The sequence below is a fragment of the Agaricus bisporus genome (assembly GCF_000300575.1).
Source record: "Agaricus bisporus var. bisporus H97 unplaced genomic scaffold AGABI2scaffold_7, whole genome shotgun sequence".
Taxonomy (NCBI): domain Eukaryota; kingdom Fungi; phylum Basidiomycota; class Agaricomycetes; order Agaricales; family Agaricaceae; genus Agaricus; species Agaricus bisporus.
Window position 1 is genome coordinate 395,789 of NW_006267370.1, and position 12,453 is coordinate 408,241.

General features: G+C 44.2%; 7 protein-coding genes across 7 annotated transcripts; 2 read left to right on the plus strand and 5 right to left on the minus strand.

Moving 5' to 3' along the window:
- Nucleotides 1-144: 144 nt before the first annotated feature.
- Nucleotides 145-1,088, minus strand: AGABI2DRAFT_119268 (hypothetical protein; the record flags this gene model as incomplete). Its single annotated transcript, XM_006462348.1, has 8 exons — nt 145-294; nt 348-354; nt 415-426; nt 485-562; nt 621-785; nt 852-879; nt 935-967; nt 1,019-1,088. 8 exons carry the CDS (start codon nt 1,086-1,088, stop codon nt 145-147), a joined length of 543 nt encoding a protein of 180 aa, XP_006462411.1.
- Nucleotides 1,089-1,216: 128 nt separating this feature from the next.
- AGABI2DRAFT_119269 (hypothetical protein) lies at nt 1,217-1,925 on the minus strand (the record flags this gene model as incomplete). Its single annotated transcript, XM_006462349.1, has 7 exons — nt 1,217-1,251; nt 1,302-1,476; nt 1,526-1,545; nt 1,602-1,635; nt 1,682-1,744; nt 1,801-1,813; nt 1,861-1,925. The coding sequence occupies 7 exons, from the start codon at nt 1,923-1,925 to the stop codon at nt 1,217-1,219; spliced, it is 405 nt and encodes a 134-aa protein (XP_006462412.1).
- A 1,768-nt stretch (nt 1,926-3,693) lies between these two features.
- On the minus strand, nt 3,694-5,737 carry AGABI2DRAFT_119270 (hypothetical protein; the record flags this gene model as incomplete). The annotated part of the gene is made up of 13 exons (XM_006462350.1): nt 3,694-3,741; nt 3,805-3,996; nt 4,053-4,059; nt 4,126-4,137; nt 4,190-4,267; nt 4,324-4,494; nt 4,549-4,573; nt 4,628-4,645; nt 4,709-4,765; nt 5,382-5,415; nt 5,468-5,530; nt 5,586-5,598; nt 5,649-5,737. The coding sequence occupies 13 exons, from the start codon at nt 5,735-5,737 to the stop codon at nt 3,694-3,696; spliced, it is 807 nt and encodes a 268-aa protein (XP_006462413.1).
- A 737-nt stretch (nt 5,738-6,474) lies between these two features.
- On the minus strand, nt 6,475-7,735 carry AGABI2DRAFT_193567 (hypothetical protein). Its single transcript, XM_006462351.1, has 5 exons — nt 7,436-7,735; nt 7,301-7,385; nt 6,894-7,245; nt 6,691-6,845; nt 6,475-6,641 (listed from the first exon to the last, which is right to left on the minus strand). Exons 1-5 carry the CDS (start codon nt 7,642-7,644, stop codon nt 6,630-6,632), a joined length of 813 nt encoding a protein of 270 aa, XP_006462414.1. The 5' UTR covers nt 7,645-7,735; the 3' UTR covers nt 6,475-6,629.
- A 423-nt stretch (nt 7,736-8,158) lies between these two features.
- On the plus strand, nt 8,159-9,806 carry AGABI2DRAFT_151878 (hypothetical protein; the record flags this gene model as incomplete). The annotated part of the gene is made up of 9 exons (XM_006462352.1): nt 8,159-8,370; nt 8,435-8,783; nt 8,848-9,004; nt 9,058-9,079; nt 9,136-9,265; nt 9,327-9,375; nt 9,433-9,529; nt 9,578-9,624; nt 9,676-9,806. 9 exons carry the CDS (start codon nt 8,159-8,161, stop codon nt 9,804-9,806), a joined length of 1,194 nt encoding a protein of 397 aa, XP_006462415.1.
- A 223-nt stretch (nt 9,807-10,029) lies between these two features.
- AGABI2DRAFT_193568 (hypothetical protein) lies at nt 10,030-11,745 on the plus strand. The gene is made up of 4 exons (XM_006462353.1): nt 10,030-10,538; nt 10,591-11,240; nt 11,298-11,377; nt 11,429-11,745. Exons 1-4 carry the CDS (start codon nt 10,135-10,137, stop codon nt 11,522-11,524), a joined length of 1,230 nt encoding a protein of 409 aa, XP_006462416.1. The 5' UTR covers nt 10,030-10,134; the 3' UTR covers nt 11,525-11,745.
- AGABI2DRAFT_206712 (hypothetical protein) lies at nt 11,742-12,329 on the minus strand (the record flags this gene model as incomplete). Its single annotated transcript, XM_006462354.1, has 3 exons — nt 12,212-12,329; nt 11,982-12,059; nt 11,742-11,924 (listed from the first exon to the last, which is right to left on the minus strand). The coding sequence occupies exons 1-3, from the start codon at nt 12,317-12,319 to the stop codon at nt 11,742-11,744; spliced, it is 369 nt and encodes a 122-aa protein (XP_006462417.1). The 5' UTR covers nt 12,320-12,329.
- Nucleotides 12,330-12,453: the final 124 nt, after the last annotated feature.

The window sequence follows — 12,453 nt, forward strand, 5'->3', positions numbered from 1 at the left end:
CGAAACATGTTCACCCGGTGTCAACCTCATCGCAGCTGCAGTGCCTCCCGTCCATCAAACTCGAATGGTAGCCCCGCGACCGCACTATCGGCCCGAAATGTCTGAGCGTGCCGTTTTGGCGTTTCTCGACGTGTAGGCAAATGGTCAGCCCGTCAACGGACTCCTCGGAGAATGTTCGTCTCTTGTATGAGCAACATTGGGAATAAGTTCCATGCTGAGGTTATCTGGATTCGACTGGTCCACATTCGCCGCCGACTTCTTCAAGCTTAAAGTTATCCGTGACATCATAGTAACCTAGTAAACGCAAGCTTCAGGAACTGACGGAGAAATAAAGTAAGATGACCCACTGTAAGACTATCAACGAAGCAGTGCCTATTAGTCAAATATGGTGAAATTTGAGTTTGAAAGACTCACAGTAACTCCAGCCTGTCCAAATCATATATCAAACTCGGGTATCATTTAAAAAAAATACAATACCACTCACTGCGCTGTAATATTCTTGGAACCTGGTTCCGCGAAAACAATCATAAGAGTCAGAACCAACGTGACAGTACAGATCACTCTGATGAAATATATCAGCAACTAATGGGCAAGCGCGCGATGTTCTAAAAGACACACACATGTAATAAATCAAGCCATCTTCAAGTAACCGCGTCAAGATGATACGAGTCGTATAACCTTGATATGGGTCCCGTCTCATAAGAATGATTCGATAGGCAAGCAGGGAGAACACGACGGTATCATAAAGCAATGGCAACCAAGCAGACGATGATGCCGCTACGCTGCTAAAGACAGCCATCAGGATGCGGTGGGTTACAAAACAAATGAGTCACAAACGAGTCGATGCTTACAGTGAAGGATCGAATATCATTGTGCAAGCTATTGAATTTGTGAGGACGTGACTTCCACTTCGCAGTTAGAACAAGTAACTCACACTTGAGTGTAGAGACCGTATTGTGTACCACAGCTGTGGACAAATGTCAGCTGCGGGAGGGTGCCCAAACAAAAATAAGGTCACCTTCTCCATGTGTAAGAAGCCAGGCATTCACAGAGATCTGACAAAGGAGAATGAATCCAAGGCCAAGCATTATTGGTCGTTGCAACTGGTAGAAGGCGTAGACTCTCAAATACATCATCAGGGCTTTTTCAAAGTTCAAACATTTTTATCAATCAGAACTAAACATAATCTCACCTACAACATTGATACCTATCATCGTCATCGCTCCTTCATATCGTATGAACTTGCTGCAGCTATGGCGTAGATGAGCATTAACAAAGAGTAACGAGTAATGTCAATTTACAGCTAGGTATATCATCAGCCTCCATAATTCCAAGACAAACGACGTCGTACCTCTGGTTTCCATACAGGGGACAGATATGCTGTAGTTCAGCATCAGCCTCATCGATAAACGAAAGTTCCAGGTGAACCGCACCAAACAAGTTCACGATAAAACCCAAAGGAGTAAGGTAGCGGTTCTGGACTAATGTTTGAGTTGTGCTAGGTAGGAAAGTTAAGGAGGCCTACCAACAAGAAAAGGTACGTCACTGTCAATCCTGAGTAAGATAAAGTCTGAGAGCCATAACCAAGGCAAAATTCTTACGAGGAAATTTATCCCTCTTCCAAATGTACTCCACCTGAACATTAGCCTATGTGTCGACAGCAACTTCAATATCCTCTCACCTCTGCAGTGAATGTATCGATGTGATCCCAAATAAGGATGGTGAAAGCCACAAATCCCATATACTAAACAGAAACGAATCAAACAAGCTTTGTGGCGTAGATTTTCATAGGACTCTCACGATTGTTGTCAGTCTACGAAGCCATGAGATCAATCAGACGAGCCATATTCTGACACTCACTGAGCAGAGACATCTTCCTCAACTGGAGGTATGAGTTGTCTACTATAATTCGGAACGATCATCATCGGCGTTCTTTCGTATGTTAGCTTGTCCTTCAAACGCAGTGAGCTGGCTTATTTAACGCAAGAGATATGTCCCGATCAATCCGAGGAAGTTCTGATCATGAGTCTGTCAGCGGCTTCTTTTGAACTAGTACTGAGTATACCGAAGAATCCGGAGTAACGCGGCTGCCGCGAGGCAAGGCGATGTCCTGGGGTGTATAAGTAATGACCTCCAAGTTGATATGAATGAGCTTGTAAAAATACCTTCCACAGGCTTGCAGTATCGTCTTCATGAGATTATGATGTCAAACCATGAAGTCGTACTGCCTGCCAAAACGACAAACTGCATGTTATGGGATATCGGATCACCGGGTCAACAAAACATTTCCACATGGGACCATTGTCCTCCGGCTATCCTTTCAAAGGTTTGGTCACCGGTAGTTTGAGAACGTATCTAGGTCAAGGGTGATGACACGGTTTAAAGCGGCGACAAGTAGAAAACGACAATGATTCTTTTGAATAGAACTTTTAGGCCTTCTATTGATGACAAGTTCAACTAGTAGTCGGTGGAGCAGTTGCGCGACATGACTTTGAGTGCTGTCAATCCACAGCAGTAGTGAGAGCACTGGACTAGCTGCTGTGACCCATGTTCTAAGCGGTGCCAACACCAAATAGTACTGCATCTAGGCACAGTCACATATAAACTTAAATCATGAGGTTCGGAAACAATTTGGTAGATTGAACACCCGGATACCTACCTTCAGAGTTACATATGACGTCAAAGTCCGTCGGGCATGGGAGGGAGTTTGAAGATTTAACGAAGTTCCCGGGTAGATGGAGCATGTTTGTGGGTCCAGTGCAATCCACGTGAATTGGGGACAGTTTGAACAGTGAAATTTTTATGGCTAACAAGTTGACGGTAGATCAAACTTTCCAGTTCTCACGATCATTACATACGAGCATCTATATTTAGAACTATGACCTACTACAGCACCTTCCTGACCGTCAATAAGTGTTGAAGGTGCAGATGTAGCAAGGCAAATCCACAGCCTAATCGTTAGTGACAGCCCCCATTGATGAGCTTGAAGCACTCAAATGTTCCACGCTGTCTCGAAGGATCATTCAATGGCAGTCGGTCTCGACATGCAATCGGCGATAGACGGAAATGAGGAAAACATGAGCATCTTAATATTATACTTTCTCAGCGACTATGCGACCGCACGTAACAAGAACGACGCCCATTTCACAGCAGCGCTGTTCAAGGCACTTCTCAATCACAGGATGAGCTCCAAACGGGACCTATTCAAGTGCGTGCTACACTGCTACGTCCTTTTGTTTCAAAAGATGCGCATATTCTACAAAACAGCTCGAGCGCTGGGAGTACTAGCATGATGGATGACTACGAAAACACGTTGAGATGTATAAATGACTCCGCGAGCTGGTCTATCAAAATCCCCTCAGACATACAACATGCGTTCTCTGTGATTCTGACAGTTCATCTACAGCATCTGTACCCTGATATGTATAATCACGCATTAGGAAGGTGAACAGACATTATGAATGATATTCAGTAAAATACTCGTTTGGTGCTCGGATGGAGATACACAAGCCTACGGTCATAAAACACGAGAACCTGGTGAAATAAATAAGAATTACATTCATGTATAATAATCGTTTCAGATAGCAACATAGAAATACAGATGATCTGATACAAGCATACTCAAAAACACTTGAAGGCATTACAGTAGTAAAAGTTGGCATAACAATGTTCGTAATCATATCATAACATCACCTATCGACCTCCGGATTGAGCGCGACCAGCTTTCGCACAATCCTCAGTCTCGTCATAGCCAGATTCAATATCAACATCGATTTAAGAATCAAAATCACGATTCCTGATTACCATTTCCACATCGTTGCTAGGCTCGTTCTGGATTCTCGAACGAGTGATGTCCAAAACGGATGATATCTGTGCACGAGCATGTTCCGCGAATGCGTGTACAGGATTTGGCATGTTGGCCAACTCGATATCAATATCTTTCTTTTTGTGATACGCTTTCTTGAGGTTGATTGTTATGCGAGACATCATGGTAACCTGATGTGAAGAAATTGAATGACTAACGATAGAACATAGATAATGGTTCAACTTACGGTGATGCTGATTAAGTTACGAGCAAGACAGGAGAGTTAACAGGTATCAGGAAAGAGCTACAAATATACTGACATTAACTCCAGTCTGTGAAGGAATTCAGCAATGATTCTCAACCGGAAAACGGAAATTATCTCACTGCGCGACTAGGTTTTGGGAACCAGGCTCTGAAAACGATATCATCAATGAAAGCGAAAGCGTGACAAACAGTATTGGACTGTAAAAATTAGAATTTTAGCCATAGATCACATGAAGCAACAAAATCATAAATACCAATAATATAATAATCCGTCTTCCAGCATTCGCTTGTAAACGTTGAACTGACCCGGAAAGGTTGCATTCCCGGGCATTTCCTTATTGAAAGTTGCCCAAAAAATCAGAAGGAAAGCTAATGTGTCGAACAGCAAAGGCAACCAAGCCGATGATGATGCCACTGCCTGTGATCTGGTATATTTGATTAGAAAACAAGGCTAACATAGTGGAAGAACAATTGCTCACACGCCAACGTAAATCATCTCGCACCCTAATGATCAAATTCAGGATATTGCTATTTTGTTCATTAAAATTCGTGACTTACCAAGGCCCAATGGGACCGCTGAGAAAAGATCATAATGTCAACCCAGAGAAGATACAGCAGTTGACTTCGATAGACACTTACGACCCCCCTTAGTCAATAACCAAGTGTTCATAACGAATTCCACCAGCAACACCACCCCTAGGACATACATAATGCACCGTCCCCAAGTAGACCTTCGGCTCCAATAGAGCGCATACACACGAAAAAATATCATGATTGCTATCCATCGAATTAAGCGGTCCACACGGGGGAATTTCTCTGTTTCTTGGCTTACCTACAACATTTATACCGATAAGAGTCATTGCACCTTCGAAACGGACGAAGTTCGCGCATCTTCATCTTATGGCTTCAGAACGGTCGGTTCGTATGAATGTGCGCGAGAGATACACACCTCTATGTGATTCAAAACGAAATCAAACTTGAATAAGAATCATGGCGACATTACGGTAGTAGAATATTTACCTTGGCAGAAGGAGAGTCTGGCACCAAATTGGAGAGTGCAGGAGATAAATAGGCTGTTCGAGATGAGAAAAATTAATAGACCGGAATGGATGATCAGAAAAACAGGACAGTACCGAAGATATTGAGAGAGAAACCAAGGGGGATGAAGTATCTGTTCTAGAGAACATATAAATCGCACAGCTCTTCGGTAACGTATGGTGCCAGGCTCACAAAAAGAAACAGATACTTGACTAGCGATGGGAATTCCGCCATTAGTAAGAGCAAGCATACGTTAAAAGGTGAACCTGCTTACTTGGACCGTCACGTCCATACCAGACGTACTCAACCTATTCACAAAATTCAGTTATAAACGACAGGAGCTCTATCCTCAGAACGTACTTCATCACTAAAAGTGACAATGTGGTCCCAGAGCAAAATTGTGAGAGAAACGAACCCCACACACTAAATCGTCGTGAAGCGAAGTCCTAAAGGCTAACGAGTGTACCAAAAAACTTACATTTGTCTTGAACCTATCCCGCATATGAGCCATAGTTTTCTACCCGAACAAGATAATACTTACTGATTCGTGTACTTCTGCGTGACAAACCCTTCAAGGATGTCTCCAAAGATTTCAATTATGGACGGAATTAATTCCGAAACCTCGCCCATGATACCTCTGCGTCAATCGTGTAAAAGTGAATCAGTGGATGAGTGTTCACAGCACAAAGTAAGGGTATCTTCGTGGTGGTATATATACCGAATGACTGGGGAGTGCAAGGTAGCACAATATCCCTCCGTAACCCCACGACACACAGCCATCGGCGCTAGTTTACTTTTTCGTCGAGTGTAGTGGAGCCTGTCATAACCCAAAACCTCTCAATCATCAAACATTCACATCTGATTACGATGATTATCATAATACACCACTTACTTCCGTTCGATCGCAGATACTTATGAGCATGTTGCCTTCTCTAACGGAAACTGATATTGCCTCGTTACGGAGCACACGTAAAAGAGGCATGTGAATGAGGTTTCGCTGTCCAGGTCCAGAAATAAGATAGATGATTAACAATTAGAGTCAATAATTGAGGGAGAATATCATGCAGCAATCAGCTTTAAAAATCTTGTATTCCGTCCACATAGGGTGAATCCTGCGGTATATCAGACCAGTACTGAAATAAAACAGATGAGTGACAGTTAGAGTCAATATTTGAGGGAGAATGTCATGCAGCAATCAGCCTTAAAAATCTTGTATTCCGTCCACATAAGATAAAATCCTGCGATATATCAGACCAGTGCTGAAATATGGGATTAAGCAAAGTTATGACGCACGCACCACACATCACCCATGCCTCATACCATGTTTCCCCACATATAAATTAAGAAAGTCTCCATTTACAAAAAACCAATACAATAGATAAATAAGGTTACTAACACTGAAAGAAAGGAATGAATGGCTTTGAGCCACGAACAACTCGAAAATCATTATTAAGTGTCTTGATTGAAAACGGGAAAAGCCAAGAGAGTCGAAATCGAAGGTATACGTTTTTTCAAGACGATTTCAAGACAAAATCTGATGCACTATCAGTCAGCTACCACGAGTAAATGAATGGAGAACGTACCGCAAGCAGAACGATGCCACCAACAATCGCAAGAATAAAAAAGAGACAGGCCATTCGCCGACCTGCTTTCCTTTGGTATTCCGCGGCGGTAGTCAGCTCTTCAGCAGCAGCCCCAGTATCCACAGCAACGGAGGAAATATTAAGCTCTATGTTATCTAAAGATACCTTTTAATCAAGTGAACTTCTCATTTGAAAGCTCATACCTATCATGGTTCCCTGTTGGTTCACTAGAGTACCGAGATCTTGGAATATCTCGGCCAACTCATGAATTCCCGTTTCAATCTCTCGAATTTCTGCTTCGCGCTCCTGTATTAACGACTCTTGATACGCCAATTCATGTGGTGAGAGTTGATTCTGCAAAAGCTGTGCCTGTCTCTGCTCTTGATCATGAGATTCGGGTTCGTCGGGATTATGCTCTTCGTCCTCCACGGCCAACTTTACACCCTGGACAACCGTGCGCTGTTTCTCAGCGCTCACTTGCTGTGCACGTTGGAAGGCAACCAATGACATTTGCAGATCATGCGAGGTTTTCTGAAGAGCAGTCTTTTGATGGGGCTAAAATACGGCCAAGTCGGAAATGAGTCTAACAATATAACTCTTCTTTACTTACGAGGGAAGACTGTAAAGTGGACAACTTTTTTAAATCCTCTGAACCACGCTTTGCCATAGCCCGTGTCGATTCGGTCAAATCATGCCTGAGAGCCAGTAAGATGAAGGTAGGTATGCGGACTACGACCAAACCCACAAGGTTTTCCTCAAGCCAGCTGAATCTTTGGGTGTTCCGAGTTGGTCTACCAACTTCAATATGCCTTGTACATTCGCATTCATCTTAAAGACCTGAAGTGACAGTGAAGACTGGAGTTGTCGAAATTCGTTATCTTCTCGCGACTGCGGTGTGAATGACGTAGGCTGCGCATGGTGACCTTGTCCCGCTTCGATATCCTGGAAACTCATTGTGCAAGTTCGAGCGTAGTGTTATAGAGATAGATAACGTCGAGCAAGGGGTCCAAGGTAGAGAAAAGTGTGAGTGGGTCCGTCCAGGCTGGTTGGCACGAGGTTCAGCCCGGCGCCTACTTGCGGTGGCGCACGTGTTTGATCCAGAAATGGTTTAAAAGTCTCACAGTCATCAATCAGTCGGAGAGCGTTGGACTCGATGTTTACATCTGAAAACTTGCAACAAGAACAGTCAAATACACCTCTGGTTATCAATAAATCTTTGGCGACCATTGCTCATTCTAGCCTTTACTCTAGCATTCACATAGTCTCGGAGAGTCTCATGGAAAAGAGCTACTGGCACGCGAGTCGGCGACAGCCATAGGTGACACGACGGATATTTGTGAGATCGGCCCGTCGAGTGGATCTCCTGACTATCCGCAATTCAAGTTTCCCGCCTGCACATTTATATGCAAGAGAGAAAACCTCAAAGGTTACCTACACCCTCCCACTCAAGAGGCAACGCACTTCTTGAATGATCAGCTTCATCTTCTTAGTCACTCTTGGTATCTGGCGTTCAGCTCAGCTGGTCGTTGGCCTGTCACCTCATTTTTTTTCTTGTCAAATACAAAAGCCGGTCGGAATATCACCATTGTCTGGTTGCCCCGATGGCACGATCTTTGTCAGTCAGAATACGAATGACGAGTTCGCACACTTCCACAAAATTCAGGATGCGATATTATCTCTGTATGGCCTTTGAATTTGACAGGCACAGGACTGGAATAACACCACCAAAACGTTATTTTTTTAGGACTTCCAATTCCGAGGCGATAATCCTCATAGGGGCAGGGGAATACCATGAAACTCTCAATGTCACTAGACAAAGCCCATTAACGCTCCTCGGCCAGTTACCAGCCCAGACAAAAATCTCACCATTATTACCATTCTATTCCGAACCACCTTTCCCAGACAACCTTGTTCAAGTCTGGGATGACAGGTTCGTTCAGACTGGAATGGATGATGCCGAATCTACAGTACTCGTTGTTGCGCCGTCTTTCGACGCCTCTCTAATAGGCGCAGGCCCAACGGGTGCTCCTCTACAGCCTCTCTTCGGAAACACAGATTTCAAAACTTACAACATCGATTTTCAGAACCGCGCGGTGAGTGTATATGGAACCTCAGACAGGTTGACATGATCCAAGATCGGGAATTGGATTATCGTAGGCCAATTTTGCAATATCGCAGGCATTGGTAACGGATATTTCCTACGCAAATGCTTCGTTCTATGGCTGTTCCTTTGCGAGTTTCCAGGATACATGGTATACAGGCAGGAATGGAAGCACGTACGTAGTTGACAGTGTCATTTACGGGCAAACAGACTGTGAGTCAATTTGGATATATAGTCCTCTATTTCCGAACCCATACGAAATCTAGACCTCTTTGGTTTCGGAACTGCGTAAGATATGAGCATGTATGATACATGACGGTGACATGATCTCATCATTAAAACAGGTGGTTCGAGCATGTCGTCCTCGCTAACAGAGCATGTGGCGGCGGTATTGTTGCCTGGAAAGGAACGAATCTGACGGATGCTCCGGAAAATCGTTATGGTGCCTATATCTCAAACTCACAGATCATCAGGGTACGAGATTTACGATCGTTCGAAACAGAAGCCAAGCTGAAAACAATAATAATAACAATAGTCTCCCGATGCGAATGAAACCACTGTCACAGATCAAAGATGCTTTTTGGGTTTGTTTTGCCAATAAAGTCAACCCCAATGTTCTTTGACAGGAGCTGTAACCATAGGTCGACCTTGGAATGATTTGGCCACGACTGTATATTTGAATACAGTCATGGATAATAGCATTCGACCAACCGGGTGGACTCCGTTTAACAGTGATAGGTTCGCAGCTGATATCGACCAAGTTTGATTGCTGATTAGCGACCTAAGGCCTGTCATCATGAACACGACATTTTACGCTGAATTTAATTCAACGGGTAGGTCAAGCGGTGGAGTATCCAGTTCCCGTGTTGATTAATCTAAAAAAGGGCCAGGAGGAGACACATCACAACGGATTCCACAGGAACATCTCCTTTCTGCGCGGGAGGCCAGAAATTTCACCATCGAAATGGTATTCTTGGAACGGCCCCACTGGATTGATTTTGATTATTTGTTTTGAAAAGGCTGTTCTGATTGAAAAGAACAATTATGCAAGAAATTTGCACATGGATGACATCGGATGATGCTAGTGCAGCTATTGTAGTAAGGAACATGAGATATTGAGAATAGAACGCCAACTAAATGCGCGTGCCTCGGAGGTTCCACGGCCGGTTGCACGTGACCGTCTAATAGCTTCACGTGATCAGACACGTCCCAAGTTCAACTTGATTTGATGGCTTTTTGTTCTCCGTGCCACAACATCCAGGCTGCGATTTCACCTTCAAATATCAGTGAAACCACAGCCGTATAACCGCAATTTAATCGCCTCCTAATTGCGTCAATTAACAATGGCCTCCATCGGTTCCGTCACTCGTCAAATCGCTTCACTCGAAATCACCAACAAGAGAACCACAAATTCATCTTCATCGTCCCTCAAATCAGCGCATAGCAAGCACCCAAGCCAAAGCAACGTCAGCAAGCTTCTCACGAAATTCGCCGCTCCTAATCCTCTACACTCCTCATCTAATGCAAATAAACCACATCATTCTTCGTCCCTGCGACATCCAACCGCTACAACCAAGACAACGGCGACACACTCAAGCACAGCTGCCCGAGGTGATGGCTTGAAGAAGCAGGCATCAATCGATATTGGGCAATACGACGGTGGCCTAGAACTAGAGAATGAGAAACGTGGTGAACGTGTGTTTGGAGAGGCCGCTCAAGAACTGGCCCTTGATTCCAGCCACTTAAAGTATGGCATTCCCCTAGTGCACTTATATCGTAACTAACCGAGTTATCCATAGAAAATGCCCAACTCGTGAATGGAACCTGCATGGCTTCGACATGGGTCGCCCCCTTGGTAAAGGCAAATTCGGTCGTGTCTACATGGTCCGCACAAAGTGTGAACCAAACTACATTCTCGCTCTCAAAACCCTCTACAAATCCGAAATAATCCAAACCAAAGTCGAAAAACAAGTCCGCCGCGAAATCGAGATTCAACAAAACCTGCGTCACCCGAACGTACTCCGTCTTTATGGGTACTTCCATGACGAGAAACGGATCTTCCTCATGCTCGAGTTCGCGGCAAAGGGCGAGCTTTACAAACAATTAAGCAAACACGGATGCTTTACCGAGAAGCGAAGCTCAAGGTACATCGACCAGATGGCTGATGCACTGATATACCTCCATGGGAAGCACGTCATTCATCGAGATATTAAACCCGAGAATCTCTTGCTTGGGATTAATGGAGAGCTGAAAATTGGTGATTTCGGCTGGAGTGTTCATGCTCCAAGTAACCGCCGGACGACCCTATGTGGGACTCTGGACTATTTGGCGCCGGAGATGGTAGAAAGTAGAGAGCATAGTGAGAAGGTGGATTATTGGGCGCTCGGTGTCCTTACATACGAATTCCTCATTGGGAATCCCCCATTTGAGGACAGATCCAGTATGAAAAGTACGCCGAAAATCTCATTTACCCTATTTAGGCTCTGATAAGCGATTCAATTCTCAGATACATATCGTCGAATCGCGAAGGTTGACCTTCATTTCCCTCCCACGCTGTCTGCAGAAGTCAAGGACCTCATTGGAAAGGTATATTCTACTCATGCGCCTGCGACTTTCAGGGTCTGATTTCTCTCTCAGCTTTTACAATATGAACCAGAAAAACGTCTCGCTCTTACCGAGGTCCGGAAACATCCCTGGATCGTTAAGTATCGACCAAGAACCGCCTCGGGTTGAACAGCATTCATGCTTATGCGGTGGTCGAAGTTGATTCATGTGACCTGATTATGCCCCACGTACAGTTTGTAGCACTACCGTCGGCTCGCGATCTACTATTCCTATGTCTTTATGTCTGATATGCAAGCGACCATTATCTCTTTCGGGACTCTAAAACTGTACAGATGCAGTTGTTCTAGTTCTTGATCTCTTGTTTGTGAAATACATCTATTGCAGATTAAGAGAAAACGATAAGCTTGGCGACAGATCTTCGGTGCTGAAAAGGTGCAAGGTACATACCCGGGACTTCAGGCATCCAGCTTTCTTTGTACTTGCAGAAGAATTCCCCCTTGGGCGGGAACATATCCGGCTGGTCTATAGAACCATACGTGATATATCGGAACTTGTCCATAGCCTGTTCCTAAACGAACAATTGGTTATTCAGTTGATAAATGAGAGATAACCACGATATACTCACACCATATTCCAATATGCCACTCCCACAGGCACCGCAGAATTCGCGAAAGAGTCTGCTATTGTTATTGGCCGATACGTGCTTTGCCGTATTACCCTTTGTGATCCTGAAAGATTCTCGCGGTACTTTGTAGTTATACCGAATGCGGATCCCGTCCATCTCTGTTTAGTTGTGTAGTCATATGGATTTTGAATGCGTGATCACATTATAATTGTTGATTTTGCCATGCGTACCTTGCAGTTTTCACAATAACATATTGACGTTCTCGCTTCTTCCTCTGGTGAATTGAGAGCGAGTTCGTATTGAATTTCTTTGCAGTAACAAGAACCTGTGTACGACATGTGGGTTTGGTGGATCGAGTTGCAAAACTACAACAAACGAACGACAGTACTATGACATCAGCGCAAGACACCGCTATTTATAGAACACTTATCATAATAGGGTCGAATTCAATTCTCCGATGACAAGGGTCCCA

What these genes read in the sequence shown, in the direction of transcription:
- AGABI2DRAFT_193567 (XM_006462351.1), bottom strand. Translation starts at nt 7,644, where the DNA reads ATGAGTTTCCAGGATATCGAAGCGGGACAAGGTCACCATGCGCAGCCT. An exon ending in GCTGGCTTGAGGAAAACCTT is followed by an intron (nt 7,386 to 7,435) that starts GTGGGTTTGGTC and finishes ACTGGCTCTCAG; the next exon opens with GCATGATTTGACCGAATCGA. An exon ending in CCACTTTACAGTCTTCCCTC is followed by an intron (nt 7,246 to 7,300) that starts GTAAGTAAAGAA and finishes GCCGTATTTTAG; the next exon opens with CCCCATCAAAAGACTGCTCT.
- AGABI2DRAFT_193568 (XM_006462353.1), top strand. Translation starts at nt 10,135, where the DNA reads ATGGCCTCCATCGGTTCCGTCACTCGTCAAATCGCTTCACTCGAAATC. An exon ending in CTTGATTCCAGCCACTTAAA is followed by an intron (nt 10,539 to 10,590) that starts GTATGGCATTCC and finishes AGTTATCCATAG; the next exon opens with AAAATGCCCAACTCGTGAAT. An exon ending in TCAAGGACCTCATTGGAAAG is followed by an intron (nt 11,378 to 11,428) that starts GTATATTCTACT and finishes TTTCTCTCTCAG; the next exon opens with CTTTTACAATATGAACCAGA.